The sequence below is a fragment of the Silene latifolia genome, chromosome 2 (genome assembly GCF_048544455.1).
Source record: "Silene latifolia isolate original U9 population chromosome 2, ASM4854445v1, whole genome shotgun sequence".
Lineage (NCBI taxonomy): Eukaryota > Viridiplantae > Streptophyta > Magnoliopsida > Caryophyllales > Caryophyllaceae > Silene > Silene latifolia.
The window spans coordinates 149,417,102-149,443,862 of record NC_133527.1 but is presented as its reverse complement, the minus strand read 5'-3'; the positions used below and the strand labels follow the sequence as shown (position 1 = coordinate 149,443,862).

The window sequence follows — 26,761 nt, the reverse complement described above, 5'->3', positions numbered from 1 at the left end:
CTGGTGAACATGTGTACTTAACTTAATACTCAAAGTAACGATGTGAATTATGTGCTCCACATGCTGAAAGATTGTTGATAAATTGGTAGGCCTAGCTGATAAGTTGAATTCAAATTACATGAGATCAATACTTGCATGTTTATATAAGGTGTTTGAACATATGCCTTAAGCAGATGCCGAGACTGAACCTTGGACTCCGCCAAAGTAAGCGGGGAAGGGGTGACCCACCTGAGTCGGGAGAGGGGAGTCGGCCTGTGGTACCCGCAGTCCCCGAATACCCTACAGTTGTTTTTGTTGACTTCAAGCAAAGGGAGCGTTTTGTAGCCTTACAAAAACGCAAAATGAGACCTACAAAGTGTATAGACACCAGTGTGTTAGAGGAGTTGGAGATAGAGACGGATGTCCGTCACATATTCGAGACCTTGGGTTTTACGGGTTTGTATAGGCTGAGGAAGCATACTTACCCTTTTCTTACCTTGGAGTTCATGAGCTCTTTTAACTATAACCCTAATGGGTCGATCTGTTGAGTTTAGATTGATGAATACCAGTTTTCTGTTGACTATGGATCAGTTTGCCTCTCACCTTGGGTTGGCCAAGCCTCCCAAGGACTCCATCACCGACATTCCAGCTGAGTGCGGCGTTTGCCGCCTAATGCCTTGTTTGACTGGGAAGCAAGCTCCCACCTCGAGCAACATGCTGATTAATGATGTTCAGCATATTACCTTGAGGGTCTTTCTCCGTTCTCTTTCGAACCTCCTCTATGACCGAAAGGATATCAGTAAATTGAATAACCATGAGGTTTTACTTTTGATGTCGTACCTCAACCCGGAGCGGGCCAAGAAAGTGGTCTTTAATGCTCCTTCCATAGTTTGTGCTGCCCTTGCCTTGATGGCTTCTTCCCCTTCCCGGTACCTGAGTTGTGGTGCTATTGCCACTCGGTTAGCTGAAAAGCTAACCTCCTTTGAGGCTTCTTCGGCGTACGTGCCTCTAGCTACCCCCGTGCCTACCATGGATCGTGAATACTATCTCGACCTGAAATGGTTGAGGACCTTGGCTGACGGTAGCCTAGCGTGGAGGGTGTGGGGGATGAGTTGGATGAAGGTTCCAGCTCCTGAGCACCTCCCACACACGGAGCCCTTGGAGCCGACAGTAGTGGCGGTGGACTCCGATGACGAGGAGGAGGAGGATGATGACAGACCCCGCCAGCTACAGACATATCTTATTGACGGCGCCATTCTCGAGGAGATGCCGGAGCCGACGAAGGGTGAGAATGCGGGAGTTCAGATGGTGGAGAGACCCAGAGTGGTGAGGGGACCCCGTCGAGTGAGGGAGAAGGCCCCGGAGACTAGGCCACGGCCCGAGCACCACAAAGAAGAAGAGCTTTCCCATGCTACCCTTACCTCGACACCCCGGAGACGCGATCCAGTTACCTGGCGGAGAGAGTGTCATCTACCTTGACACTCCGGAACATGCACGAGATGGCCTACGCTCAGGGGATAGGGACCGAGGGACCGCATCCAGTTTGGTGGAGAGGAGTTGGGAACTACTCAGGGGTTTTCCATTCCTACGGGGTGGATGAGTCAACGTGGGGGGCACCCCAGTCCTTCCCTTACGGTGGCTTGACCCCATGGTACGTAGGCCCAGGAGCAGGAGCAGGAGTGGATGCGGGGATCGGGTCAGCAGGAGCAGGTACTTCAGGTGGTGGTGATGATGAGGTGATGTTTGAGCAGCAGCAGCAGCAGCAGGAGTGATACTCCTTGTTTCTATCTTCGTTCATGATTGTTAGTGGTAGTTGTTGTTGGTAGCATGGTTAGATTTCGGTTGTTTTAGTTGAAACTTTATTTGTGAACTTGTATCGTTAGGCCATAAGGCCGGATTTGCTACTTTCACCTTTTGCAGGATGATGGAGAGTCGGGGCATCATCCCGACTCAATTTATGTGACAGTTATGTTTATATGTGTTGGTCTATAATGGGTTGTGTAAGGTACTTGGCCTGCAGGTACTCGACAGAGTACCCCACACTCTATCGAGTAGCTGCAGGAAAGGAAGAAAGGAAACATTCTGATCTCGGGCTACTCGATCGAGTAGCCAAGACACTCGATCGAGTAGCATGGCACTCGATCGAGTACCGATACATACTCGATCGAGTGACACTGTTACAAGGGGCTTTTGAAAATTAAAATGTTCAATTGTTTTACAATGGCAAGTTTAATGTTTGATGGGGTTATTAGTGTGTAGTAACACCTTTGAACCGTTAATTTCGTGTGTTGGAAGTCGTATTTGAAGTTTTATAAGCGTATTTGTCACAATTAGTAAGGCGGTAATAATTTCTTGTTACTTTAATATTGCATATGCCTCCTTACGATCTATTTATCGGCGTGGTAACTTCGCCTATGTTTGCGCATACCATTTTAACGTGTGTTGTCAACAGTAACTAGTTATTCCGGTGACTTGTGTATGATTTCTAACTTAACGAGTGTATAATTAGCGAGTAATGTCCACAACAAATAATATGGTTTCTTTAATGATTAAGATGCAAATAATAAATAATGTGCGTTGAAATTTGGGTGGTGAACTTCGGGGACGAAGTTCCTTTTTAGAGGGGAAGAGTAATGTCGCGAAGTAAAAAGGTTGTTTTTGGAATAGTGTTTTGCTTGTTTATAATAATTGTTGGTAGTTGTTTATAATGTTGTTGGTATCATGTGTTGCTGTCAAAAAAAAAAAAAAAAAAAAAAAATTTACTTTCTTTAGTTCTTCAAAGTGAGGGTGATCGTATTGGAATCACGTTGCCAAGTAACATGGTGGCATTAGTTGTACCACATGAAAGTTGATATGAGACATGTTCTAGATTGATGGTTGGATAATAATTCTTGTATGTTGGGAGATCGTGAGTGACGATTCGCATTGCGAGTTGGATGCTTTATATATATATATAAAGTAACGGTTGACTGTGATAAAGCTTGCATGATAGTGGCAAGAATCGATAGGTATAAATGTGGACGGTGATGATGATGACATGGGGGGGGGGGGGATGGTGTTTACAGGGAGTAATGGGTTGAGCGGGAAGATGAGTAAGGACGTGTTGTTCTCGTGTCTCGAGCGGGAGATGGGTGAGGTGAACTTCGGGGACGAAGTTCTTTTTAAGGGGGGAAGACTGTAATACCCGCCCTTTTAGGGATCCTTTGACCAGCGTTGACTGTCCTTGGGAGCGGGAGTAATCTTAGGAAAGTATGCCAAAACCATATTGGGGTGCGTGTTAAGAGTGGTACTCGATAGAGTAGAGGCTACTCGATCGAGTAGCTAGGGTACTCGATCGAGCAGGGGGCCACTCGATCGAGTAGGTTGGGTACTCGATCGAGTGCCGGGTTTTCAGCGAGGGTTTTATATCGCGTTTTGTTAAATCCGCAAATCACTTCCGCCACTTTCCTCCTATCCTTCAGTCGCCTCTTTCCCTTCCCTTCACCTCAAAACCTCCATGGAAGCCTTTGTGAAGATCCTTGTGCCTTAGGAGAGTGTCTCTTGAGTCGGGTAGCGGCCTTTTGCCTTGTCCCTCCCTATAGGTATGTCACAATCATCATCCGTGTCTTTGTCTCTATAGTTGGGGTTTGCTTGTTAGTAATAGATATTTGTATGGTGGTTATAGGCTTTGCTTGGTCGCTGGATATGTTATCTGTCGGCATGGATTGGTTGCGGTTGCTTAAAGGTAGGTTCGCCTACTCAGTTTCTGTAGATGGTCTAGTGTGTCGGTCGTTATAGTAGTATTGTGGTTGTTTGATATAGTAATTGTGTTGTATTGTGATTGTGGTGGTGATCGTTGTTGATGGTTCTCGAGATGCGTTCTCGGCTGAGTGGGGTCACTTGCGGGAGTGGCTTCACGCCCTAGTTTCGCCCTCCGTGGAACCTGCCACGGGAGGGGATGTGCACATTAATGGACAGGGTTATCGCTCGGTATGATGAGCGGGGCTTAGGTGGGAACGGCTGCGGTCCCCCACTGGCAGGGCTGGTCCAGTGGACAGTCAGTGACAGAGTTGATTGGATTGTGGTGAATGCGTTTGGAGTTGGCAGTGTTGTTTGCATTGATATTTGTAGTTGACGTTGTCTTATCTTATCTCAGTACTGACCTTGTGTGGTTGTTTGTTTGTTATGTGTCTGCCGTGATCCCTTATGGTGAGCAGTCGGTCTTAGCAGGTGTCGCTGTTGTTGATAGCCGGAGTCCAGGCGGGATGAGTCTTCACGAGATTTGATAGTCATAGCCAGTAGTCTCTGAGTTGTATCTTTTATATAGTTGGTTGGTTTAAATCACTTGTAATATAACTTAATAGTTCTTTTATTGACGTTTGATAATTACTTCCCTCGGGCAACCGAGATGGTGACGCCCTTATATGCTAAGGAAGGCCTAGTTAAGGCTCCTCTGGATATGGGGGTGTTACAGTTGTAGTGTTGTAATTGATTTGATATTTGTTGTTCTTTAGGCTCAAAAACATTGACTTAACACGCCGATAATGGTAAAGAATTTATCGGCACTAGTGTGATACAAAATCATTAACTTACTTTTTATCATTTAAATACTAGTAAAGGAAAATACTAAGCCTTATCAAACTAATACATGTAAACAAGTGACTACGGCTTATTTACAATACAACAATTGTTTGGTTAATTATTTTACTAAATGGTTATTAAGATTCTTAAATTTTACATATTCGTAAATTTTGCAATGTTTGGGCCGGGCCGGGCCAAAATCCGGGCATAACGACGGCCCAAATCCGGCCCTATTATATTGAATCGGGCCATGGGCTTCGAGCCGTTGGCTTTTCGGGCCTAAAATCGAGGCCCAAGCCTGGGAAAAGTCGGGCTGGCCGGGTGGGGCTAGCGGGCTTGGGCCATATGATCAGCTCTAAGTAACACACATGATTCTATATTCTAGATTATGATTCTCTCCATTTCCTTCTCTCAACCCCATTTAATAATAACTTTCATTTTACCGTGGAGAAAACAATCTCAACCAAATGATCAATGTACTAAGTATGGACTCGAATATGGACTCCTCCTATTTTACTGTCTTTCTTTACCAAAATCCCAATTCTTTCCTTGAACAGTTGAACCCAAAGGCCAAAACCCACCTCTAGGCTCTAACCCTAAACGCACCTCTAACCATAAACTGAGATTATACGGCAGCCGACGACGATAGTGACCGGCGAAGACGACAAGCAGCAAGAAGGATAAATCCCTCTTTTTTTATTCCTATTTCGAATCCATCAATTATTTAGTAAGTATGATTTTAATCTTTTTATTGTTTTTAATTTCATATGCTTATTTGAATTGAATCTCATACGAATTTGCTATTCAGTTTTCTATTCAAACGAATTTGCCCTTAAATTAGTACTGTATTAATAATTTGCTATTCAATTGATATTAATTTGTTCTTAATTTCATATGTTTCGTCTGATTTTACTGATGATGATTTGTCGAAGAGTGTGCTAGTTAATGAATGAATGCTTTAAACTTTGAGCTTTGCTTATTTGATTTTCAGGGATAATGTACATGTGCTAGTTAATGCAAGTGAAATCAGTGGTGTTTGAATTTTATTTTTGCGTATACCTTTCCAATTACAAAAAAATGCATTGATTACTCTAGATAATTGTCCTCTTATTCTTTTGGGGTAAATCCAGTAGAAGAATAAGAAGATTATTTGTCTTAAATTATATACTTTTTTTTTCAATTCTAATTTTTGGGTTTAATAAGGGTGGTGGTAGTGGAAGAAGATTAACTCTTAATTAAGGCGTTAACTTTTATCAAGAGCCTCACCCTACCACATTTGAAGACCATCTCAATCAAAGCTTTAAGGTTATGATCGACTCAATCAGTGATCATATATCTTATATCTTGGGCCATTGAAATTAAGAAACCGTTGCTTAGGAATTAGAAGATGAGTTTTTAAATTCTAAATTTCCAATTATTAAAGAAGAAAAGAGTTCGGAATTCGGGTCTTAGAAAAAAAAAAAGGAGGGTAGAGAGTCAGGGTGAGAAATTAGAAAAGCATTGCTTTGTTTTTACTAAATTAGATTTTTTTCTTTTCCTACCACTATTATTATTTTAAAACTCTGAACAATGGGCCCCTTTCTAGCTTGGGCCCTAGGCCGCCGCCCCTCCAGACGACCCTCAGAACCGGGCCTGCTTATAAGGGTTGCCCACCAGCCGTTTGATGAAATTATTGAGTCGTATGTATGTCATTTGTGTTTGATTAGAAAGTTTAATCTCACTAGGTACTGCTACTGCTTGATTTTAGGATAGATATGGGAACTAACAAACTCGAAAAGAGGTCAAAGAAGATGAAGAAGATCAAAAACCGTGGTAGTGAGCTTGTTGATAACGGTATGTTGTTGGATTAGATTAGCTTGTTCTAATTTATATTGCCATGTACTCTGATGTGTGCCTTACTGCCTTTATCATATTGCTATTCTCAACTAAAAAGTACTCGTAACAAGTTGGTTTGTTATGTGAGTGAAATATCCAAGTAATCTATACGCGCTAGTTACAGATAGTGTCCTATGCATGCATTAATTCTGATTGTCATGAAGCAATGCAACTATTTTACGATGCCTGTACAGACTTGTTCTTCTTGTTCCTGCATTATCATGAAACTATTAGGCTGAACTCTGAACTTGCTACCACCAGCTAGCTGCTTAGAGTTAGGAGTGTTCGATTATGATAACACTTCAACAGCTGTTATTAGGATCATGGATGCTTGTGTCCATTAGTAAGACTGCATCATTCGGTCCTTATCTTTTCTCGAGCAACCAAGTTATTCATTCTTGTAGAATTTTCTGTTTTCATAGGGTCTTAGTAGCTTAGTAAAGGAACTTTCCGCTTATTATCATTCAACTTGGAGATTGTTGTTCACAGGAGGAAGTTCTGGGGTGGATGACTTCTCCAAATCTGATGTGAAAGATGATGCTACTGACATTAATGAGAACAATGTGCCTGCAGTGCATGTTAAAGCCCGTAAGCATCATTGCTTTTATATTCCGCTTCTTTCTCGACTGTAATATGGCAATTTTTTTTATTTTTTTCCCACCGGCCATACTTTTTTTTAGCCATGTACATGAGGTAAGGCAAATAAATGGAATTTATTTTTCCCAAACATATTAATTGTGTGATTTAGGTACCTAATAATGTAATAGTTTACAATGATATGAAACACCTTCTAATATATGATTCTGATGACGAAGGAAGTATCTGGATCCTCTGGGTGAAATTACAGAGTTTGCGACCTAATGCGAAAGAAGATAATAATAATCTGAGGAATGCTCTCTGAGTCTTGTGACATTTTACGATTTTCTTAGTTTCATTTCTGCAGATAAGTCGAAGAGAATCCGTGATAGTAAAAAGAAAGATAGTTCTCCTATATCAAACTATGAACCAGCTACAGAGGATCCCTCAAATAAAGTAAAGAAAGGTTTGTAACCTTGGCTTCTAAAGATTACTTATTGGAGAATTCAATATTGATTTTTGTGAACTGCTAATCATGTGCTCTTTTTTCTTTTGACGCAGATAAATCAAATAAAATTAACAAAAACAAAAGGAAACGTATGCTTGTATCAGATGTGCAGAATGAAGAGGTGAATGATGCAGTAGAAACTGAACAATTTACTGATGGTTCAAAGCGTAAAAAAGGTTTGTGTACCTACCTATCCGAAAATTACCAAAAGGCAAAAGCAATGAAAGAATTGTTGGAGAATGGAACCTGTGAGAAGTAGCTTATTTTGCTTTTGTTTTATGTAGATAAGTCAAAGAGAGCTCGTAAAAATAAAACGAAAGATGCTCTTATATCGAGTGAACAGAGCACTGAAGTGAATGATGGAGAAGCAATCCAACCTGATGTTAAGGAGATCTCCACATCGAAAAAAGGTTTGCTGCTGCCTCCAATCAATGGTTTTCCATATTTCGTCTTTATCATCATCAGAATACATAAAAGAAAAAAAAATGATTTTGGCATCATGTATTCATGCTGTCTTTGATTTACACCATCTTAACAGTTCATTTTATAATATTAGGTAAGTCAAAGAAGACCCATAAACAGAGGAAGACTAGTCATTCAATAGTCACAGAACCCAAGCTAGTGCAGGAGGTTCAAGTTGTTACGCAGGATGTCTATCAGATATCATCGGGAGAGGATGATGACTCTAAAGGGATGAAAAGTACGAATAGATGATGTCTTCTTATGTTGATCTAAATTTTTTAAGATAGTAGAGTTTGCTTGATGTATTTTTTGCCATTGGAATAACCTAGTAGGTAAAAGGCCACAACTACATATCCCTTCTTCAAGATCGCCGTAATTCTTAACTTTCTGAGACTATTTTATTTCAAGAGTCTCATAACCTAATGGATGCGTCAATTTGGTTACAAATTCACTTTTGAGGCGGTTCAGTGTTACATCTCTGTTAAATATGATTATATGCGCTTCAATGTTTTCCCTTTGTCCTACTCTCTTAACTTTTATTATGTGGTAAAGGGTTATTTTAAGTTTACTAAAGTATAATTGTTCTTGACTTGATTGTCACTAATCTGGGAATCTTCTTATGCAATCATTTGTCGTTCATTTTATTTATGTTTGTTTTTTTGTAGAGTGGATTAAGGAATACCATGAGAGAAGACCTGGGATTAAGGTACTGCAAGATCAGATTGATGACTATATAACCGCATATGAGGAAAAGGAGGATCAGGTAATTTTTAATTTCTTACTACGTCACAGACTTGAACAGCTCTCTAGTAATGATAATGAAACAATGATGCACCGCCAATTGATACTTTAGTTTTAAGTTTTTGCTGCCCTCTCTGACGCCCATTCCTCTATACTTGTAGCTCTTTTCTCGATATAAAAATCATTCAAAAGTTCAATTCAATCTGATTTGCTCATGTTATTGCTGATAGATTTTAATGTCTTATGTTGCTTCAACTCTTCGGGTTCAAAGTCATATTAGTAAACAAGAGAATTTTGACCATCACGGCTCTGGCTCTGTCATCTTTATATTCGAGTTCAATCATGCACATTTTCATGGAGACACATACAAACAAGGGTTCCATCAGTTTTGCTCTCGTTAATATAACTATCAACACACAAAAGAAATCTCTTAGTGTTCCATAGGGATCTCTCATATGTGGATTAATAGGCAACAACTCTGTCATTGCTAGGTGTTGTGGTCCGTAAAATGTCCCTTTTTAAGAATTGCTGAAGTTCCGAACACGTTAACATTGACCACCTTTCTTGCTTACATTTGATGGATTTCCCGTTTCTTTTCTGTATGCTTCTCTAATAATATCTATTTTGTTGCCTTCGAATTGGAGCACAGGCTAAGAGAGAGAAACAGGCGAGTTTGGCTGAAGATGGGTGGACTGTTGTTGTGCATCACAAGGGAGGGAAGAAGACGACTGATACTGAAAGTGGTGTTGCTGTGGGGTCTGTTGCAGAAGCTGCAGTGCGTGAAAAACTAGCCATGAAAAAGAAGAAAGATGTTGGGTTAGATTTCTATCGATTCCAGAGGAAAGAAGCCAATAGGAGTGGTATGTTCTCTTGTTATTTCTACAGTATTACACCATCTTGTAAAAAAATATTCACACGCTTGATTTTAAAGTGTGCAAATATAACACCATTAAAATTTCGTTGGACTAGTATTTTCAATGTGCCAAGTTTTTTTCTTAAAACAATCTTTATCCGCATGGCTTTTATATTTTCAGAACTCACAAATATTGAGGCTGACTGTCAAGGTCAGACTATCTAGTATGATAATTAGTAATTCCCTCTTTAGCTACAAAAAAGGCACTTTTGGATTCTTCCATGTCATTTTGGTGACTTGTTCCATTTATTATGAGACCATAGACTCATAATAGAGTTAATTAAAATGACTCAGTTAACTCTCTATACTTCCTGTATTGTGAACTATGTGAAGTGACGTAGTGTGTGCCTACGACGCAATTTTCATTATGGTCATTCGAAAAGAATCTCTCTATTTTTACAAGTTTTTTGTCCGGCATTACCTTTGTTTATACCAATTTCCTAACACCCTGCCTTAACTATATTTTTTTTTTAAGCACTACCTTCTCATTTTTCTTGTTGAAAACTACCCAACTCCATTTTTCTGGCCAATTTTTGTCAATTTTCCGGCATTGACTTCGTTTACACGTGTGGGGATTTGCAAACCCCTTCCACTTATCACCACCCAACCTAATCCACCAGCCTCACCACACCCATCACTACCAGTCTACCACCCAACTCCAATTCCGCCTGCACAACTGCACCAACCTTACCACCCTCACCCACCACCAACCCACCCCTACAAACCCACAATCACCACTCTCACCACCCCATCTATCACCATCGAACCACCCTCACCAACCCCATCCGTCACCATTAAACAATGTCCTGTCTTTAAATCACGAGAAAAATTCACCCAAAATAACCAAGAGTTGAACAATTGGCAAATGCAAATCAACCTATTTAAGCTAAAAACATGCCCAATTGAGATTAAATCAATGGTCACCAGAGATCTAGAGGTGCAAATGGGACGCGCAAGTAGTGGGTTTGGCGTTTGTGGGCCCGCTCAATGGTACTGGATATCTGGAATAGGTTGGCTAAGGTCGTGGTGGTTTTGAGTTGGGTTGGTGATGGAAGTCGGTGGGCTGGTTATGGTGGAGGTGCGGAGGTAAAGGACGCATGATGAATGTGGTGGAGGATGGAGAAGGTGCTAAGGAGATGATGAAGAAGGCACGGCAAAGATGGTGGAGGTGGCGCAGCATATGTGGAGGCGAATCTACAGCGGTGGTTTGAAGTGAGTTGGTGGTGGACAGCGGTGTTGAAGGTGGTGTATATTGATGGTGGTGCATGGGAGGACAGAGACTGAAAGAGAGGGAAGTGATGGGTGAGAAAGAGGGGAAACACATCACAGGTATAAAAGAAGTCAAGGCCAGAAAGTTGGCCAAAATTGGCCGGAAACTGCAAGTTTAGTAGTTTTCGACAAGAAAAATAAAAAGTAAAGTAGTGTTTAACAAAAAAGTAAAGGTATGGTGTTAGCAAAAGGGTATTGAACAAAGGTAGGGTCAGACAAAACACTATTTTTAATACAGAGGTAAGGATGTGTATTTGACCCCGTACCTCGTCGTAGGCTAGAGCCATGGAGGTACTGTGTAATGTTGTGGAGTATTTCTGCTAATATTCACACTGTGTAATGAATTTCACGTTATTGCAGAGATTATGAAGCTTCAAAGTAAGTTCATGGAGGACAAGAAGCGGATACAACAATTGCGAGCTGCAAGAAAATTTAGACCCTACTGATTGTCTTTTGGCAACCAGATTCATGCACCGTCTTTCTAGATATGACTATGAGTCTGTTCACATGAGACTACTAGTTTCCAGAGGCGGCATGGCGATTAAAGAATCAGAGAAACTTTGACTCATCCAATTTTGTGTTCTCGAAGTATGTATTTTTCATTGGAACTATCGTACTATTCATCACAATCATGTAGCGTTAACATGGCTTCTGTCCGAGTGATGCTTTAACAAATTGTATCAGCTACTATTGCTTCAAATCAACTGTACTAAAATTTTATTCGGTAGATGTTTGCCTGCCCGAATATTGTTTTATTGAAAGTGGTAATAACAAATAGTGTCATACCGTCATGTACTCCGTATATTGCAACTGCACTTCTGTTCCCCCACAAATCTCACTTTGGTGCCTTGATGTATTTACTGGTTTTTCACTATGGTCCTATGGAGATGAAATGCTAATACAATCCAAATGCTATCAGAATCACGTGTTTGTATTGCACAACTTAATTTCCTGAGATCTCCGTGAGTATTGGCCGCTACCTTCGATGCACATTAGGTAATTTTGAACTTTTAATGAGCATGAATTGGCATGGATTAGTAATATGGCTCGATTTGGCCTTAGACTTAATTACTCGAGTTCGAGTTGATGTTTGACCTAGTTAATTTTGAGAGTTATATACATGTGTGATTTGCTCTCTGTATTCTATCGAACTAGTTTATTTTGTCTTTTGTTCCCTTCACAGAAAATGGATTCGCCCGACGAATAATTCAGTACAATGAAATACTACTCCATAGCAAAGAACACAAAATTGAGTTGACTTGGATGCCTTTGTGGCGGTACCAAGAATGAGTCTTATGCTCGTGCTGGAGAAGGGCCCAAGGCATATGAGCAAATATATACCTGGTACTTTCTCCATTCAACTCCACTCTACCACTTTGCTTTTTCACGTTCGCCAACGCGAATTTTACGCGGTAAATATCGTTAGTTACGTATTTGAAAAAATTATAAAAGTTAGATATTTTTAATGTACTCGTAAAGACGAATCAAATAAGATCCCACGTGAAAATATTTTCACTTATGTATTGAGAGAAAATCGAGATTGAATGGGCACTTATGAATAGTGTCGAAAATGGAAATAGGTAGAGTGGAGTTGAATGAAGGAAGTATAAAGTTACGATGAATCTTAGACTAGGTTTCTTAGGCCTAGTTTTTTTAGGCTGAATGAAGTTGAACTGAACTAAATTGAGTTGAAGTGAACTGAACTGAATTGAAGCGAGTTGAACTAAATTGAAGTTTGCTGAGATGAGTAGAGCTGAAATAAGTTGAGCTGAGCTGAACTGAACTGAGTTGAATGAGAGCTGAAATTAAGCCGAAAAGAACAAGCCCAGGATACAATTTGAGACGATTCTAAATTATCTCTAATTCTCGTTCCATTTTCTCCCTATTACTTGTTCATTAATAAATACGAGTGATAAACTAAGAAAACAATAAACTACTCCCTCTATTCAGCCTTCAGCGCCATGCTACACATTTGGTTTTTTTATGTTTGTCAACTTTACCTACGTATTTGCAATTTTTTTGAAAAACTAGATATTTTTAATGTACTCCTAAAGACGAATCAAATAAGATCTCTCACATGAATATATTTTCACGTATATATTGAAAGAAAATCGAAAGCGAAGGCTCACTTATGAGAGCAACTCCAATGAATAGCTACAATCCCTTGTAGCTTGGATTTCCGTCTCATCATTTCAAGAAACCCTGCTTTCCGGCTACAAAGTCGTTTAGTGGTAAACTACAATACCATGTAGCTTGTACGGGTCACACAAGTTAAATTACTATTTTAACTTTAATTTTATTCAATTTTTACACTATTATTCAAAGCATTAAATTTCAAGCATGTAGCTTGTACAAGCTACATTAGCTTTCAAGCATACATTACTTTTTCTTCCCCAATGGTTATGTTGTAGCTAGGTAATTTATGTAAATTGCAAGCAGGTCCAAAAATTGTACCATTGAAGTTGCTCTGAATAATGTACAAAATAGAAATGTGTAGTGTGGAATTGAATAGAAATTGTATCACAAATTCTCATTTGTGACGGCATATCCGTCGCAAGCTTGCAACGGGTCAAGTATTACCCATATGGGGTGGATAAGACAAAAGGAGAAGCCCGCAAGGGTGGAGTTTAGTGGTTAAAACTTGGGTGAAATTTCCAGGAGACCCATGTTCAAGCCTCCCCAAGAGCAAAATCTTGTGGAGTATTCTTGACCTGAGTCCATGCCTAATAGACTTCGAGCCTGTCACCCTCGGGTGGTTTACCTGGTATACGTGGTTTGCAGGCTATCACGTACACCCGCGGGTTTACCCAGTGCGCACCGAAGGTAGCGGCCGCGGTTCCCTCGTTACCAAAAAAAAAAAAAAAAAGGAGAATGCCTTGGGGTAGCAATCTGTTTTGTCTTATTTACCTACATGATATTACTTGACCCGTCACAAGCCAAGCGTGTGACGGATAGACTTTGCTATTTTTTTGGCAACACCAATATAAAAAATTTCCTCAAATTTCCGTTGACTTGTTACTTTACATTAAAATCAAAATTAAGGAAATGAATTTGGATCACACAAAACACTCTACCCCACATGAAATTAAATTTAGACCATACAAAACTTACCAAAAAAGAAAAGTGGCATGGAAAAAGAATAAAATAGGTGGTGGTAAAATTGAAGAAAATGCATCAACAAAAAAGGAGATTTGCAAAAGAAAGAGAGAGGGAAAGAGCAGCAAATTGTAGAAGATGGGAATGTGGGAGTGGTTAACCTCCGCAACCGACACTTTGAAACATAAAACCCCGGACATAACGCCCGTAACGGATGTCTGTTGGAAAAGCTACGATGCCACCCGTACAGCCACCGTTCACGTCAGCCGCGCCGTCACTACCAAAGCACGTGTCGTTCACGAGTGCTTGTCGGATGATCAAGTCCGAGGTGACGTCACTCGTGTCGCCAAAAATCTCTCCTTTAATGGCGCCCTTTATTTTGTCCGATCTTATGGTACATTCTTTTCTTCCTTTTTTATGTTCAAAATTAAATAAATTAGCGAACTAGGGTTGTTTTTTAAACAAATCGATCATTGATTGATTGTTCTTTTTGTACTAAGATTTTGATCGATAAAAGTTAGAAATTGGAGGGATTGAGTAATTAATTAGTGATCAATGATCATTATATATTGTTTGATATAGTTTCTGCTATTGAAAAAAAAAGTGGTGGTCATTCATGGACACGTTTTACTCTTTCATGAACTTAAATGACCATAATACCCTTTTATTTAAATGATTTTCGTTCCAATACCCTTCTTTCATTCTCCCCCTCTATCTTCTTCGTCTACTCTTTTCTCACTCTAACTACCACCATCCAACCACCACTACCCGTCAGCCACCACCCTCACTGCCGCCTCCCTTGCGCCCCCGGTTGGTCTTGACGACCTCCTAAGAGCTAGCGGCCATCAGACGGTTTCACAGATCCGCCTCTCGCCACATATATCCCCTTCCCTAACACCTCTAAAACATCATGTGCCACCACCGAGACGACGAATCATGAATAACACCTCCGGAGCACCCGAAACTATACTCATCGTCCACCCCCTTACCATACCACCACAAAACAATTAACAAAATTGAAAAAAAAAGGAAAAAAAAAAAACTAATCACTTGAACTACAATGGCTGAACACTACTCTTGGATATACGGCTTAATTTTTTACTGATTTCAGTGATTTGTAACTCAAAATCCTTGGTGTATTAGTACATACTTCATGATAAACCAGTAAATCTAATTTATTGATAACGGTTTAAACAAACCCTAATTTAATTAATGTAAATCAATTTCTTATTTTAATATAATAAAATTAATAAAATTGAGAATTAGAATTATTACTTGATCGATACGAGAATTAGCATTCACAATTGTGTAATTTGACGGATTTGATTAATGTTGTGGATTTGATTAATTTTGTAAGGGGGAGAATTAGAGAGAGTTTTTTGTCTTGTTTCTAGGTAAAGGGCATAGTGTTGAAAAATAATGAAAAAAGTCCATGAAAAGAGTAAAACCTGTTCATGAATGAGCAAGTACGAAAAAAAATTGCTTCTCTTGATACATGTTACTTCCTCCGTTCCATTGAATTGTTTACGTTTGCTTTTTGGGCGTGAGAAGAATCTTCAATACAACTTCTAATGTATAACATAAAAGATAGTCATGTGTGATCTTATTTAAATTGTCTTACCGAGTGCATTATGAATATCAAATTTTTATAATTTTTAATAATATGTAACAAAAGATATGAACAAAAGAAAACAAGCATTGACATACGTGTATAAAGCAAACGTAAACTATCATATGGAACGGAGGAAGTAACTTTAAACTGTCTAAGATTAAACAATATATAATATAATGATCAATTGATCACTAGTAGAACTAATTACTCCCTTGTCCCCTCTGTCCGAGTCAATAGTTATTGTTAATCCTTGTCACATAAAAATGAAATTGATAACTATTGATCGAGACAGAGGAAGTACAACTTTTCTGAGTATCTCTAATTAAAGGGAGATTTTGAGGTTTATGGTTTTTAAGTTAGGTTGTGACTTGCAAGTTGTGACTGACTGATTACCGCCCTTCAATGATATTTGAAGGTTTGAAATTGAGGTACATCAGTAAATCATTTGTGCTCGAGAATTCAGGTTTAAGTATATTTAAGATGTTCAATTGAAATGAAAATCTTATCCAACAAGCAAGCCAACCGGTCCTCCTAGTGTAAAAAAGAAATTTCTTGTTTTGAAACGAGGACTTTGTTTCGTTTCCCTCTGCGAGGAAAAACAACGAATTGTATAGAACTCTCAATAAGGTTGTATGATGATGACAGCAAGAATCAAGAAGTCAAAGGAGCTAAAACGTTCTTGCTCTTGCTATTTACTTCATTGTTTCTCTTTCTAAGAGAGCTGAAGGGCAAATTTGTAGTTTACGACTTTTGAAATTAGGTTATGAGGATTACGACTCAATGACACGAGGGTGTAATTCGTTAGTGCTCGTTAGAAATCGTTTGAGATAATTTGCTTGTGGGGAAAATTGCTTCATTTGATATATGTCCGTTGTTTCGGATTATTGTTTAGGATAGTGTTTGTTGGTGAGACTTTCATTTAAAAAAAATTCTCTTAATTCTTCTGAAATTTTATGCAATTGAAAATGAGGTGGTTTGGCTTCTTTATACAAATAGAACTGATTATCGTTTGGTGGAGAATTGTACCAGTTAAGGCTGTTATATGAGCCAGCCTTTTCCTTTGTTACATACCCGAGTCAAATAATTTAACGTGGGTTTGAGAAACATCGGTTATGGTGAATTTATTTGATTCTCTGGAGCTAAGCCCAATGGTGTATGAAGTCTCAACAGCCTCCCAGTTTTTACTTAAAAATCTTTTCTTTTAGTTCAGTTTTGTAATTATAAATCTCTTTCATCATTGATATCCAGGGGGCGGTCCAATTATTGACATTGTTTCCCGATCATTGCATGATGGGAAGGCTGATTCACAGAAAGAAAGGCTGAAGGATTTGGAAGTTAAAGTAGCCAAACTTGAAAAGGAGTTGAGCGCTCGGAAAATGACTGAGGATTCACAGAGTCCACCAAAAGTCATGGCTTCGACAAATCAACCTAGTGCAATCCCAGATCAAAGACCAGAAAGTGTGTTGCGAAACTTCATGACGCAGCACTTTGTTGGCACAAGGCTATTTGATAACCTCGTCATGCCAGGGCCTGTAAAGAAGGAGAATCTAGCTCCAAGAACAGAAGGAAATTCTGAATGATTGGACTAATGATGGCAAAGGTAGATCTTAATATAGTTGAGCATGGGATTTTAGTACATAAATTACAGCTTGCCCTGTGAATGCTTTAAACTGTAGTTAACTGTTCGAATCATGGTCTATGGTTACTTGTGTTCTAGGATCTGCCACTGGATGTTCACGGATTGGTGTAGTGTCGTAAGTTGTAATATGAACCTATGGTTGTGCACTTGTGCTACTTGTTTGTGTGAAGGTGTTACATAGGTGTGTATTAATATTTGCTATGATGGTGACCTGCAATTCCCGGTAAACAAGATGACCGACCGGGTTGCCTAGATATCCGGTCATTGAAGTTGAGCTGGTATTCTGGTAAGCCAGTCTTGTTGGAAGGACAATGTCAGATGTAGAAATGCCACATTTCTTCGCAAATCTGTGATTTACATCCTTTTCAAGCTAATTATATATGTACCGCTTTGAGGGAACTTCATTCTAGCTTTTCTTGCATGATCTTGTGTTCTTACATCCGACTTTTGAAGTTGCCAATAGCTACTACATACAGGCTCCTATGATCTAGTCCCTGTCGAAGTTGAAAAAAAGTCGTTATGGCTAGTTAAATCGACTACAAACTCCTCGGTGAGCCTCACGTCAACATTTATTGATAGACGGTCTCTCAGGAGACCTACTGTATAAACAATAGTAGAACAGTTGCTTTGTACTCTCTCCATCCCGGTCATTTGTTGTCCTTTGGTTTTGACACAAAGACCAAGTAAATGGGAGGAGGCTAATCACTAAATGACAACTAGAATAAATTGAGTGTGAATGATTAAATTACTCATTAAGTTAATTCTTAAAATAGTAAGGACAACAAAGACCCCAAAAATGGAAAATGACAACATATGACTGGGACATAGGAAGTATTTCATTATTTAAGTTTTAAATGTGTTGTATATATTTACCCTGATAATAATTTATAATTTCATTAATATTTTAAGAAATCTTTATGGATCCTTGGACAGGAGAGATGTCAAAATTTCATAATCTTAGTTTTATTACTTAAATTTGATAGCCAAACATGCTTCTAAAATATGCTAGCCGTATTCTTCCAATGATTTCTGCTATCGTAAACCCGCCCTATGCCGATTATCAAACAGGGTCATAATAGCTAGCCTAGGTGCTAGGTCATTATTTCAGCCAATTTGCAGGTTAAATACATTAACGCACCCTTGATCATATTTTAAGCAAAGACAAACAAATGACCAAGGCACCCTTTTAAACAAAAAAAAAAAAAAAAAAAGGTTCACTCAGAATAGTGAGTGACCATCGAGAAGAAGAAGAAAAGGATTAAAAAAAGAGATGGGTGGTTTATGGGGGTGGATTTGCAAAGCCGCCATGGCAGTGAAAAAGTGCAAACACCGTGTCAAACACGTGACGGAAATGTGCAAGAAGGGTTTAGACGTTAGCCGTGCCGCTAAGGCTCAAGTCGACGATGCCGTCAAGATGACGGCGCGTGAGATTCAAGACTTCATATCTGATGATCATGTACGTGATCACGTCACTCGTCTCCTTAAAGACTTTTCCAAAAATGGCGTTCTCTTCATTGTTCGTACTTACGGTACGTCGCACATTTTTTTGTTTTTCGTGTTTTCAACTAATCGATAATTCATTAATTGTGTATTGCTTTTGTAGGATCGTCTCACTCGAGTTTTTGTGTTGTTTGAATGTTTAGGGTTGACAAAATGTCACATTATCCCCAACCTTCTCCCCTCACCAAGATTTCGTATTACGGAGTATAGTATATATTATGTTTTTTTCGAATAGACATCCGAATTGGTAAAAATTGTAATACAGTTGAGTGAAACGGAGGGAATATGAATATCCATGTTTTCTAATTCCGACTTGGTTAAAGGGGCAAAATGCAAGTGTGAATCAAAAGATTGAACGACATGATTGTTTTGTCAAGATAAATCATGAGATTACGTATTTGGATTGCTCCCCAAAGCTCGTTTGTTCAACAAAGCTAGTAAACATATTTTACAATAATAATGGAGAATGCCCTATTGGTTGGGATTTTATGTATGTGAAACTCGGTTTATGTCAAGTAATTGATGTTTTGTGATGTTTCATACAAGTATGTGCGGCTGTCTCAGTGATTTTGGGAAAGCGAAACTTAAAAATGAGGCCCTCCAATACTGTCAACTTGCCAATGATAATTGTGGCCCTCAAAATCCAGGGATCCTACTTTGATAACGGAAACTCTTATTAGACGAGACCCTGAGAATGCAGTGAAGTTAAGGACTTGTGTATGTTCTAAAATGATTTCTCATTTTCGTATGGTCAAGTGTTGGATCTTTTGGTATATATGCTTAAGGATTTGCAATATGTTTCTGCCTCAGTTAAAGGTCCGACTTTTGTTTGAAATTGGTTGAGTTCAGAATAAGCCTTTATGAAATTCGTTTCTGCCTCAGTTAAAGGTCCGTATTTTCTTTGTCAATGTTTCAGCCTTTTATGAGATGATCATCAATGGTCCTCTCTCTTCACTTGTTAATTGATTTGTCTCTTGAAGCTTTGAATCTAGTCTTCATTCATTTATTTGATCGTGTTTGTTTGTTTGTTTGTTTGTTCAATTATCGATTTAGGCAAAAGGTGTGGAGGCAGTGGAGTAATGTTATTGTTTGCTTTGCAGGGGGAGGTCCAATTATAGACATAGTTTCGCAGTCAATACAGGACAGGAAGGCGGATTCACAGATGGAAAGACTAGAGGAGCTGGAACTTAAAGTAGCTAAACTTCAATGGGAGTTACAGACACGGAAAACTTCAGGTTTAGCTGAAACATCGAGGAGAAAAAAGAGATTTTATAAACACTATGGATGTTACAGCTTTAATGCAGGCATGAATCCCAAGCGAGAGGAGTTACTGAGAGAATACTTGATGAAGCATTTAATTGTCAAATTTTTGAATGATCCAATAGTTCGTAGAGTCCGACCTGTGAGAAATATGAAGCCAGTATCGTCAGGTGTTGATCCTCGTTTTCGATGATGATAAATGATACACTAGATTCGGTATATTGCTGTAACATTGATTCTGTCATTTGCATTGTTGTATATTTATACTTCCAAGTTGCAGACTTGCTGAATGAAGCTTGAATGTAAGTTGTTTTAGAAGCAAATTTGCTCATCGTCCCCCTGCTCCGACTTCTTCAATGTTCCTGAACACCGTCATCAAAGGATTAGTCTTCATTTCCGGTTGGAGTCAAAAACACACTATTCTTTGGTTGTTTGTTACGGACAAAGCAAAATGAGTCATTAATATGGTTGCGCTTTCTTCTATTGTAAGACACCCATTCATTTGGTACGATATGTGACAATTTTCATTTGTTACAGGAAACAGCACAATCGCAATGTGATAACATTTTTATACCTGCCCTTGTTATTAAACACTTAACTGACTCGACTCTTGAACGTAGATTCGAACACTCAATATAAAGCAGCGGAGTAGTTCAATTTGAGACAGAACATGAAAGTTTTTCGAATAAAAATAGTCGAATTCGGCACTTCATACACTGGATTATACCTACGCATGCAAGTGATGCAATAAATTCAACCTTTTCCATGCCTTATTTTGAGCCAAAATCAACCTTTTCCATGCCTTCAGCAAAACATACAGTAAACATTGATAATTAATTTTCCTGTGTAACATTAGAATTTAGAAATGGCCAAATTGCGTAGCAATTACTCTATCAATTTTTCCATCCAATGATTATTCACAAATTATTAAATTTTATGATAGTGACTTTTTTATTTTTTAACTTGTTTCCTTATCCATTAAAAAGGTCAACTTGTTCCTCTCTGAAAATGCTACTTAATGCATTTTTAACCACATTTCAAGGTTTTAAAAGCATCTAATTAAATTTCTTACCATCTGCTACAATTATGCATGTTTATGTAAAATCTTGATTTGGGTACTTTTAATTCTCTCAAAAGTTTTTACCTTTTCTCATAAGTGGTCACTCAATAACTTAACCAGAAACCGTTTCTCCAAAGTTTTTGTATTTCTATTGTTTTGGTCTGATTTTTTCTGATGTTACAGAGAATTTTTACTGGTAAAGAATCAGTGGATCATGTTTTTAAGAGTTTTACTTTCATTATCTTTGCATATATTCTTATATTGTATTGTCAACTATGAGAATGAGAATCTTTCAACTTTTCAACATTTGGTTCTAATTTGTTGAGTAATTGTGTTTCATTTTGTGGAATAAAATGTCCAAGTCAATCCATATTTAATCAAAGATTGAATCTTTTTGGTGTTTTTAGTGCAATTTTGCTCCATTTTTATTTGATATAAAGGTTCCTATAACATGGATGATGAAAAGATTGAGCTTTCTAACCCTACACTCTTACCAAATTCTAGTTTATCTAATAACATTAATATTCATTCTAAGACTTGTACACATACTCATACTTGCTCCGGGAATCGTGAAGCGGTTAAGAAGTATCGGGAGAAGAAGAAGGCGCATACCGCCTTTTTAGAAGAGGAAGTCAAGAAACTGCGGTTTTTAAACCGGCAATTGGTTAGGAAGCTTGAAGAACAGATGGCTCTCGAGTATGAGATATCGAAATTACGAGCTCTTTTGGTTGATCTTAAGGGAAAGGTTGATGATGAATTGGGATCTTTTGCATTTCAGAAGCATTGTATTGGTGATACTAGTCTTAGGTTTGATGAAGGTAGTCAAGGAATTGGTTTGCAGCAGTGTCTTGTAGAAAAACCAGTGTTTTCTTGGCAGGAAAATTGTCAGTCAGCTATTGTTGGTAGTTATGCAATTGGAGCTGTTGAAAGCTTGGGTTCTACTAAAAACCAAGATCAACAGTAACTTAGGGAGTGCATGTTTGTACATAATCATTCCCGTTACGTTGGAGCGTCGAATACGGCTATTTTGTAGAAAAAGTCATTGTATATAGTATGATAAGAAAATGAAGTGACATAAGGGTAAAGAGTGACATGTGCTAAGTGTAAGACACTATATTGTGAATAAGTTATCTTTTTGGCGTAAAATACAGTGTAAAAGTTATTTACTAGAAGTCTAATATAGAAAGGTAAATAAATGACCGGAAGATGTATATACAATGAAGGAGTTTTTCCTCTTTATATCATGATTTTCACTTAGATTTTGGGTTGAGTCTCAAAACAATTGTTAGATGCCCATCTTTAATTTAGAGGTGATCAAATGCAGGTTTGGGCTGGACATTGCCATGCTCTTGTTTAATTTTTGGTCAATAGACAATCGGGTTTGGACAAGTTAGTGCCTGAGCCTAGAGATGGAAGTAGGTCGTGTCGCGTCGTGCCTCGTACTCGCCCACCGTGCCTGGAGGAGAAAATGGCACGACCTAGGCCCATGAAAGTGCGTTTCGTGCCGTGTCGGTCAAATGAAAATTGCGGGATAGGCACGGTTCACGACCTATGCGTACTGTCCCGTGCTTGAGCGTGCCTTAACAATTCCTCCATTTTAACCTAATTTCTTGTATTTTGAGCGTGCCGTGCTCAGGTTTGTCGTGCTATGCCAGTCAAATGAAAATTGCGGCTAGGCACGGTCCACGACCCATAGCTTGTCGTGTCGTGTTGGGTCGTGCCAATTCCGTGTCGTGCTAAAGTGGGTCGTGGGCTGTGCTAGGGCGTGTCAGGCCAACGGTCCACGTGCCAACTTCCATCTCTACTTGAGCCTTTGTATTTTCTCGAAATACTTGTCCTTATCCGCTTATTATTACGAATGAGATGGATAAGGTTCAATGGACGGAACCGCCCATAAACAAGTGTATCTTTCTCATCCTAAGTCCTAACTCCCAAGACAATAAGTGGATTATACATCTGATGTAGTACATCAGATGTTATAGTTTTTGAGCATTAATATAAAGTTTTTGAGTTTTAATCTAAAATTTTTGAGTTTTATTTTAAAGTTTTTGAGTTTATTTACTTAAACTTTAATCTCAAAAAATTACATTATAACTCAAAAAAATTACATATAAGCTCAAAAAATTTGATTTTTGACATCATAAAACTAAAATGTAATTTATAAACTCTATAATACTCGAAAAAAATACACAATAACTCAAAAAATCATTAAATATGATATAGTACATCCAATGTACAATCCTTTTTCTCCAAGATTGGGGGATGGGCTGGGTTTAATCTTGATGTACCTTCTCCTGTCTCTTTGGCAAACGCAAACCGTAGTTGATCTATCTCATCATCCTAACTCCCAAAATTGTGTCACTTCACACTTGAACTGTAGTTCCAATCATGACTGGTGGCGCCGTCAACCGTTGGCTTCGACCTGAGGTTCTCTCTCTCTCACTTGTTTCTCCCTTCATTTTTATCTACTATTCTCTTATCATCATAATCATCATTGCTATTTTTTCAATTAATTACATTTGATTCATAGGTTGCTCTATTTATAATTACAATTACAATTACTGTATGATAAAATGTTGTTGCTCTTGTTGTTGTTGAAGGTATATCCTTTGTTTGCGGCGGTTGGCGTTGCTGTTGGAATTTGCGGCCTTCAGTTGATTCGCAACATTTCCATTAATCCCGAAGTCAGGTGTTTTATCTCTCACCAATTCCCCCATTTTTTTGCTCTTTGTTTACTTACTTCCTCCCATTCATCTGCTTCTTTATGTTTTTACTTTCTGCTCTACATGATTTTATGCGCCTATTCCTCAAATCAGGTGTTTGTTTTATAATTTCATTGGCTTCTTGTGAGGATTTTAAATCCCCCGTTTTTTTTTTTTTTTTTTTTTTTTTTTTTTTTTTTTTTGCATAATTCGTTATAGTTGCTGTGTTTTTAATCAATCGTCTATTCGACAAGTACAAAAATGGGTATTGATTATTGAATAACCTGTGTTTATAATTGAGCTTGACTGCTGAAGAGATTACTTTCAGGCTTTAGCCGCTATGACAAATTAAACCTATTGAATTGATTACGAATTCATCAAAATGTTTACTATGATAGATGAGACCATATCACCCAAAACCTTAAGGTAATGGTTGAGGTCCAACAATTATATTTATTTCCTATTACGCCTCCTCACTCGGATGCCCATTAGGCTCGAAGAGTGGCACATACCATGTGTTGAAAGTCCACTTCGTGAGTTATTGGAGGCTGCCAGGATTTGAACCTGTGACCAAAACCTTTGGTCACAGTGGCTCTGATACCATGATAGATGAACCATCTATCAAAACCTTAAGGCAATGGTTGAGGTCGAACAATTATATTTATTTCCTATTAGTATAGGCCTATCTTCCATTTTGATTGTGAATGATTTGAGAGTGATCACAGAACATTGTGAATGTGTTGCGCTGCTTCTGCGTTTAGTGAAGCTAATAACATGGTTTTAAATCTTTTAAGATTAATGTAATACATCTATACACTATTTATTGGTTATCTCTAACTGGACCCAGGGGTGGTGTATGGACAAATTGACTCAGACATGTAATCAGACACGTGTTTGAATAGGGAAAATGTTTGTTGTTTGAATAAGCTATGTCTGTTTTTTGTTGAAATATACCTATGGAAGTAATTTGCTTACTATAATGTGAGTATTGCATCTGTAAATGTATCTTGGTTTTGAAAATCGTCTTGTGTCACTTAAATAGGTTTTAATTTCATTGCAATATTGTATATTCTTCGAGCAATTGAGCTTAAATAGCAATTGCGCTACTTTTCTCCCTCATTTCACTTTTTGAGTTTTGCCATATTTCTCTAGTCAGATTATCATCAATTTGAAATAAGAGTTTCTGATTAAGATATCAGAAAAAGAAAGGAAAGCATCTGCTGTTCTTTTGAACATTTAGTTAATTTCCTCTTTGTATCCTACCCGCATTATTTGAAATGGAGCTCAAATAATGATATCTGGCATCTGATTAGAGTGAGTACCTTGTATTTGAGATGTTAGTGGACTTGACCATTTGATTATGGTGATAAATGATACTTGTAGAGATGAGAAGAAATATTTTGTGAATCTTGTGACAAACTGGTGATAGTTGCAGAGATGAGAAGTCAGGGGTAAAGAAGCTAAAGGTGAATTAAAGAATTAGATGCACATTTGAACTTAACTATTAAAGTTTTTAATTTGTAGATGACGGTCTCAGTGTTTGGTAGGTAGGATAAGCTTTATAACAGAGATTAGAGAGTAACAAAAGAAACATCATCTCCATGAATGTTATCAGACTCTAATTTGACGATTTAGTTCTATAATCATTATGAGCTTTCTTGTTCCATGTATACACTAGCATAAAGCATATGACATATTCTTCTGTGTTTGGAAACCTGTTCTACTTTTCAAATTACTCTTCTTTGTTTATATGACTTTTAGGACTCGGGTTCTGATCAAAGTAATTAATGTTTATTATCTAACATTTCGTTATTCTCATGCTGCTGCTTTTGGGTTTGCATGGAACAGTATCTTGCTATTTATCGGCCTATAAACTTAACTGATATGTTGTTTTTTCTCGAATGGGGTATTGGCTAGTGTTATAATGTTACATTACTAATGTTTTTTCATGCATTGCCTGGTGTTTTACTTTTATTTTCTTGCAATGCCCAGGGTGAATAAGGAAAGACGAGCTGCCGGTATACTGGAGAATCATGCAGAGGGAGAGAAATACGCAGAGCATGCCATCAGGAAATTTGTGCGTACAAAGAGTCCTGAGATCATGCCAGGTCTCAACAAATTTTTCAGCGAACCACAGTGAAGCTGATGAGCTACATCCTGTTCAAATTAAGAAGATAAATTTGATTTATCTGAGGTAGCCATGGTTACATGGTTGATTGTTCCAACTTCCATGTAACTTCGTATTTGAGATATTACTATTGAAACCTCGTGCGTGTAACTCGGTTTTTCGAGTACGCAATCTTTGTTTGTGCTATGTTGTAGAAATAACTTCTGAAATCTTAACCTTTTCTCTACTGTGAAATTTAATGTGAGACGGTTGAGATGAAACAGTTAAATTTTATATGCTCAAGATAGGGTCAGTGCCAAAATATTTATCCTTCAACGATCTGTTGTGATCTTTTCTGAGCTATTTAACACAATTACTGATTGAAATAAATACTTGCAACATAAAAACCGATCAAGATAAAGAGTGCTTAAAACTGTTAAAAAACTAGTCGATATTAAACTCGCCCTTATAGCTCGCTTTGTAAGAAAATACAATAAACAGCTACTCTAAACTGGCACAACTGTCATTGTTTGCTCTGCTTGTACTACATTGACCTTCATTCTTCTCCATTAGCTTTTCATGTACATGCTTCTGCAAAAGACTAATCTCTAACCTCTCCATCTTATCATCCCACCTTAGTCCAATTGTATCTTTCTCACCAAAATTCCTTTTTATTACAAAGTGTTTGCTCCAACCATTATTTAGGATATACCCTTTGGTTGAATCCCACATCTTCAAAGTCAGTTCAATTTCGATGCCTTTATCCCAATCTAGTACATCAATAAGGAGCCCTTTCGATGAGTCTACTATCTGTCTTTGAATCTCGTTTAGATTATCGAGTATGTGCTTTTTCGCTTCTTCTTTACCTATCAGAAGACGACTTGAACCGTTACAATCACTCA

At 38.2% G+C, this 26,761-nt stretch overlaps 5 protein-coding genes across 9 annotated transcripts; all 5 read left to right on the top strand.

The window, feature by feature from the left end:
- Positions 1-5,078: 5,078 nt before the first annotated feature.
- Positions 5,079-11,677, top strand: LOC141643127 (uncharacterized). 5 transcript variants are annotated; one of them, XM_074452160.1, is made up of 10 exons: positions 5,079-5,266; positions 6,287-6,372; positions 6,904-7,002; positions 7,358-7,456; positions 7,552-7,674; positions 7,783-7,908; positions 8,055-8,198; positions 8,626-8,723; positions 9,351-9,561; positions 11,244-11,677. In XM_074452160.1, the coding sequence occupies exons 2-10, from the start codon at positions 6,294-6,296 to the stop codon at positions 11,327-11,329; spliced, it is 1,065 nt and encodes a 354-aa protein (XP_074308261.1). In that variant the 5' UTR covers positions 5,079-5,266; positions 6,287-6,293; the 3' UTR covers positions 11,330-11,677. The 5 variants fall into 5 exon arrangements, with proteins under 5 accessions (XP_074308261.1, XP_074308265.1, XP_074308263.1 ...); XM_074452164.1 differs by having other exon boundaries at positions 5,091-5,270; positions 6,292-6,372; XM_074452162.1 differs by having other exon boundaries at positions 5,093-5,270.
- Positions 11,678-14,005: 2,328 nt separating this feature from the next.
- LOC141643126 (uncharacterized) lies at positions 14,006-17,406 on the top strand. The gene is made up of 2 exons (XM_074452159.1): positions 14,006-14,373; positions 16,840-17,406. Exons 1-2 carry the CDS (start codon positions 14,118-14,120, stop codon positions 17,169-17,171), a joined length of 588 nt encoding a protein of 195 aa, XP_074308260.1. The 5' UTR covers positions 14,006-14,117; the 3' UTR covers positions 17,172-17,406.
- A 1,002-nt stretch (positions 17,407-18,408) lies between these two features.
- On the top strand, positions 18,409-20,310 carry LOC141643125 (uncharacterized). The gene is made up of 2 exons (XM_074452158.1): positions 18,409-18,759; positions 19,831-20,310. The coding sequence occupies exons 1-2, from the start codon at positions 18,501-18,503 to the stop codon at positions 20,181-20,183; spliced, it is 612 nt and encodes a 203-aa protein (XP_074308259.1). The 5' UTR covers positions 18,409-18,500; the 3' UTR covers positions 20,184-20,310.
- A 674-nt stretch (positions 20,311-20,984) lies between these two features.
- LOC141630684 (basic leucine zipper 24-like) lies at positions 20,985-22,259 on the top strand. The gene has a single exon (XM_074443457.1). The coding sequence runs from the start codon at positions 21,502-21,504 to the stop codon at positions 22,012-22,014; it is 513 nt and encodes a 170-aa protein (XP_074299558.1). The 5' UTR covers positions 20,985-21,501; the 3' UTR covers positions 22,015-22,259.
- A 1,040-nt stretch (positions 22,260-23,299) lies between these two features.
- On the top strand, positions 23,300-26,153 carry LOC141643124 (uncharacterized). Its single transcript, XM_074452157.1, has 3 exons — positions 23,300-23,477; positions 23,651-23,739; positions 25,745-26,153. Exons 1-3 carry the CDS (start codon positions 23,439-23,441, stop codon positions 25,890-25,892), a joined length of 276 nt encoding a protein of 91 aa, XP_074308258.1. The 5' UTR covers positions 23,300-23,438; the 3' UTR covers positions 25,893-26,153.
- The last annotated feature ends 608 nt before the right edge of the window (positions 26,154-26,761 follow it).

What these genes read in the sequence shown, in the direction of transcription:
- LOC141643124 (XM_074452157.1), top strand. Translation starts at nt 23,439, where the DNA reads ATGACTGGTGGCGCCGTCAACCGTTGGCTTCGACCTGAG. An exon ending in ACCGTTGGCTTCGACCTGAG is followed by an intron (nt 23,478 to 23,650) that starts GTTCTCTCTCTC and finishes TTGTTGTTGAAG; the next exon opens with GTATATCCTTTGTTTGCGGC. An exon ending in TCCATTAATCCCGAAGTCAG is followed by an intron (nt 23,740 to 25,744) that starts GTGTTTTATCTC and finishes TGCAATGCCCAG; the next exon opens with GGTGAATAAGGAAAGACGAG.
- LOC141630684 (XM_074443457.1), top strand. Translation starts at nt 21,502, where the DNA reads ATGGATGATGAAAAGATTGAGCTTTCTAACCCTACACTCTTACCAAAT.
- LOC141643127 (XM_074452160.1), top strand. Translation starts at nt 6,294, where the DNA reads ATGGGAACTAACAAACTCGAAAAGAGGTCAAAGAAGATGAAGAAGATC. An exon ending in TGCAGTGCATGTTAAAGCCC is followed by an intron (nt 7,003 to 7,357) that starts GTAAGCATCATT and finishes TCATTTCTGCAG; the next exon opens with ATAAGTCGAAGAGAATCCGT. An exon ending in TGGTTCAAAGCGTAAAAAAG is followed by an intron (nt 7,675 to 7,782) that starts GTTTGTGTACCT and finishes TGTTTTATGTAG; the next exon opens with ATAAGTCAAAGAGAGCTCGT.
- LOC141643125 (XM_074452158.1), top strand. Translation starts at nt 18,501, where the DNA reads ATGGGTGGTTTATGGGGGTGGATTTGCAAAGCCGCCATGGCAGTGAAA. An exon ending in CTTCATTGTTCGTACTTACG is followed by an intron (nt 18,760 to 19,830) that starts GTACGTCGCACA and finishes TTTGCTTTGCAG; the next exon opens with GGGGAGGTCCAATTATAGAC.
- LOC141643126 (XM_074452159.1), top strand. Translation starts at nt 14,118, where the DNA reads ATGGGAATGTGGGAGTGGTTAACCTCCGCAACCGACACTTTGAAACAT. An exon ending in TTATTTTGTCCGATCTTATG is followed by an intron (nt 14,374 to 16,839) that starts GTACATTCTTTT and finishes ATTGATATCCAG; the next exon opens with GGGGCGGTCCAATTATTGAC.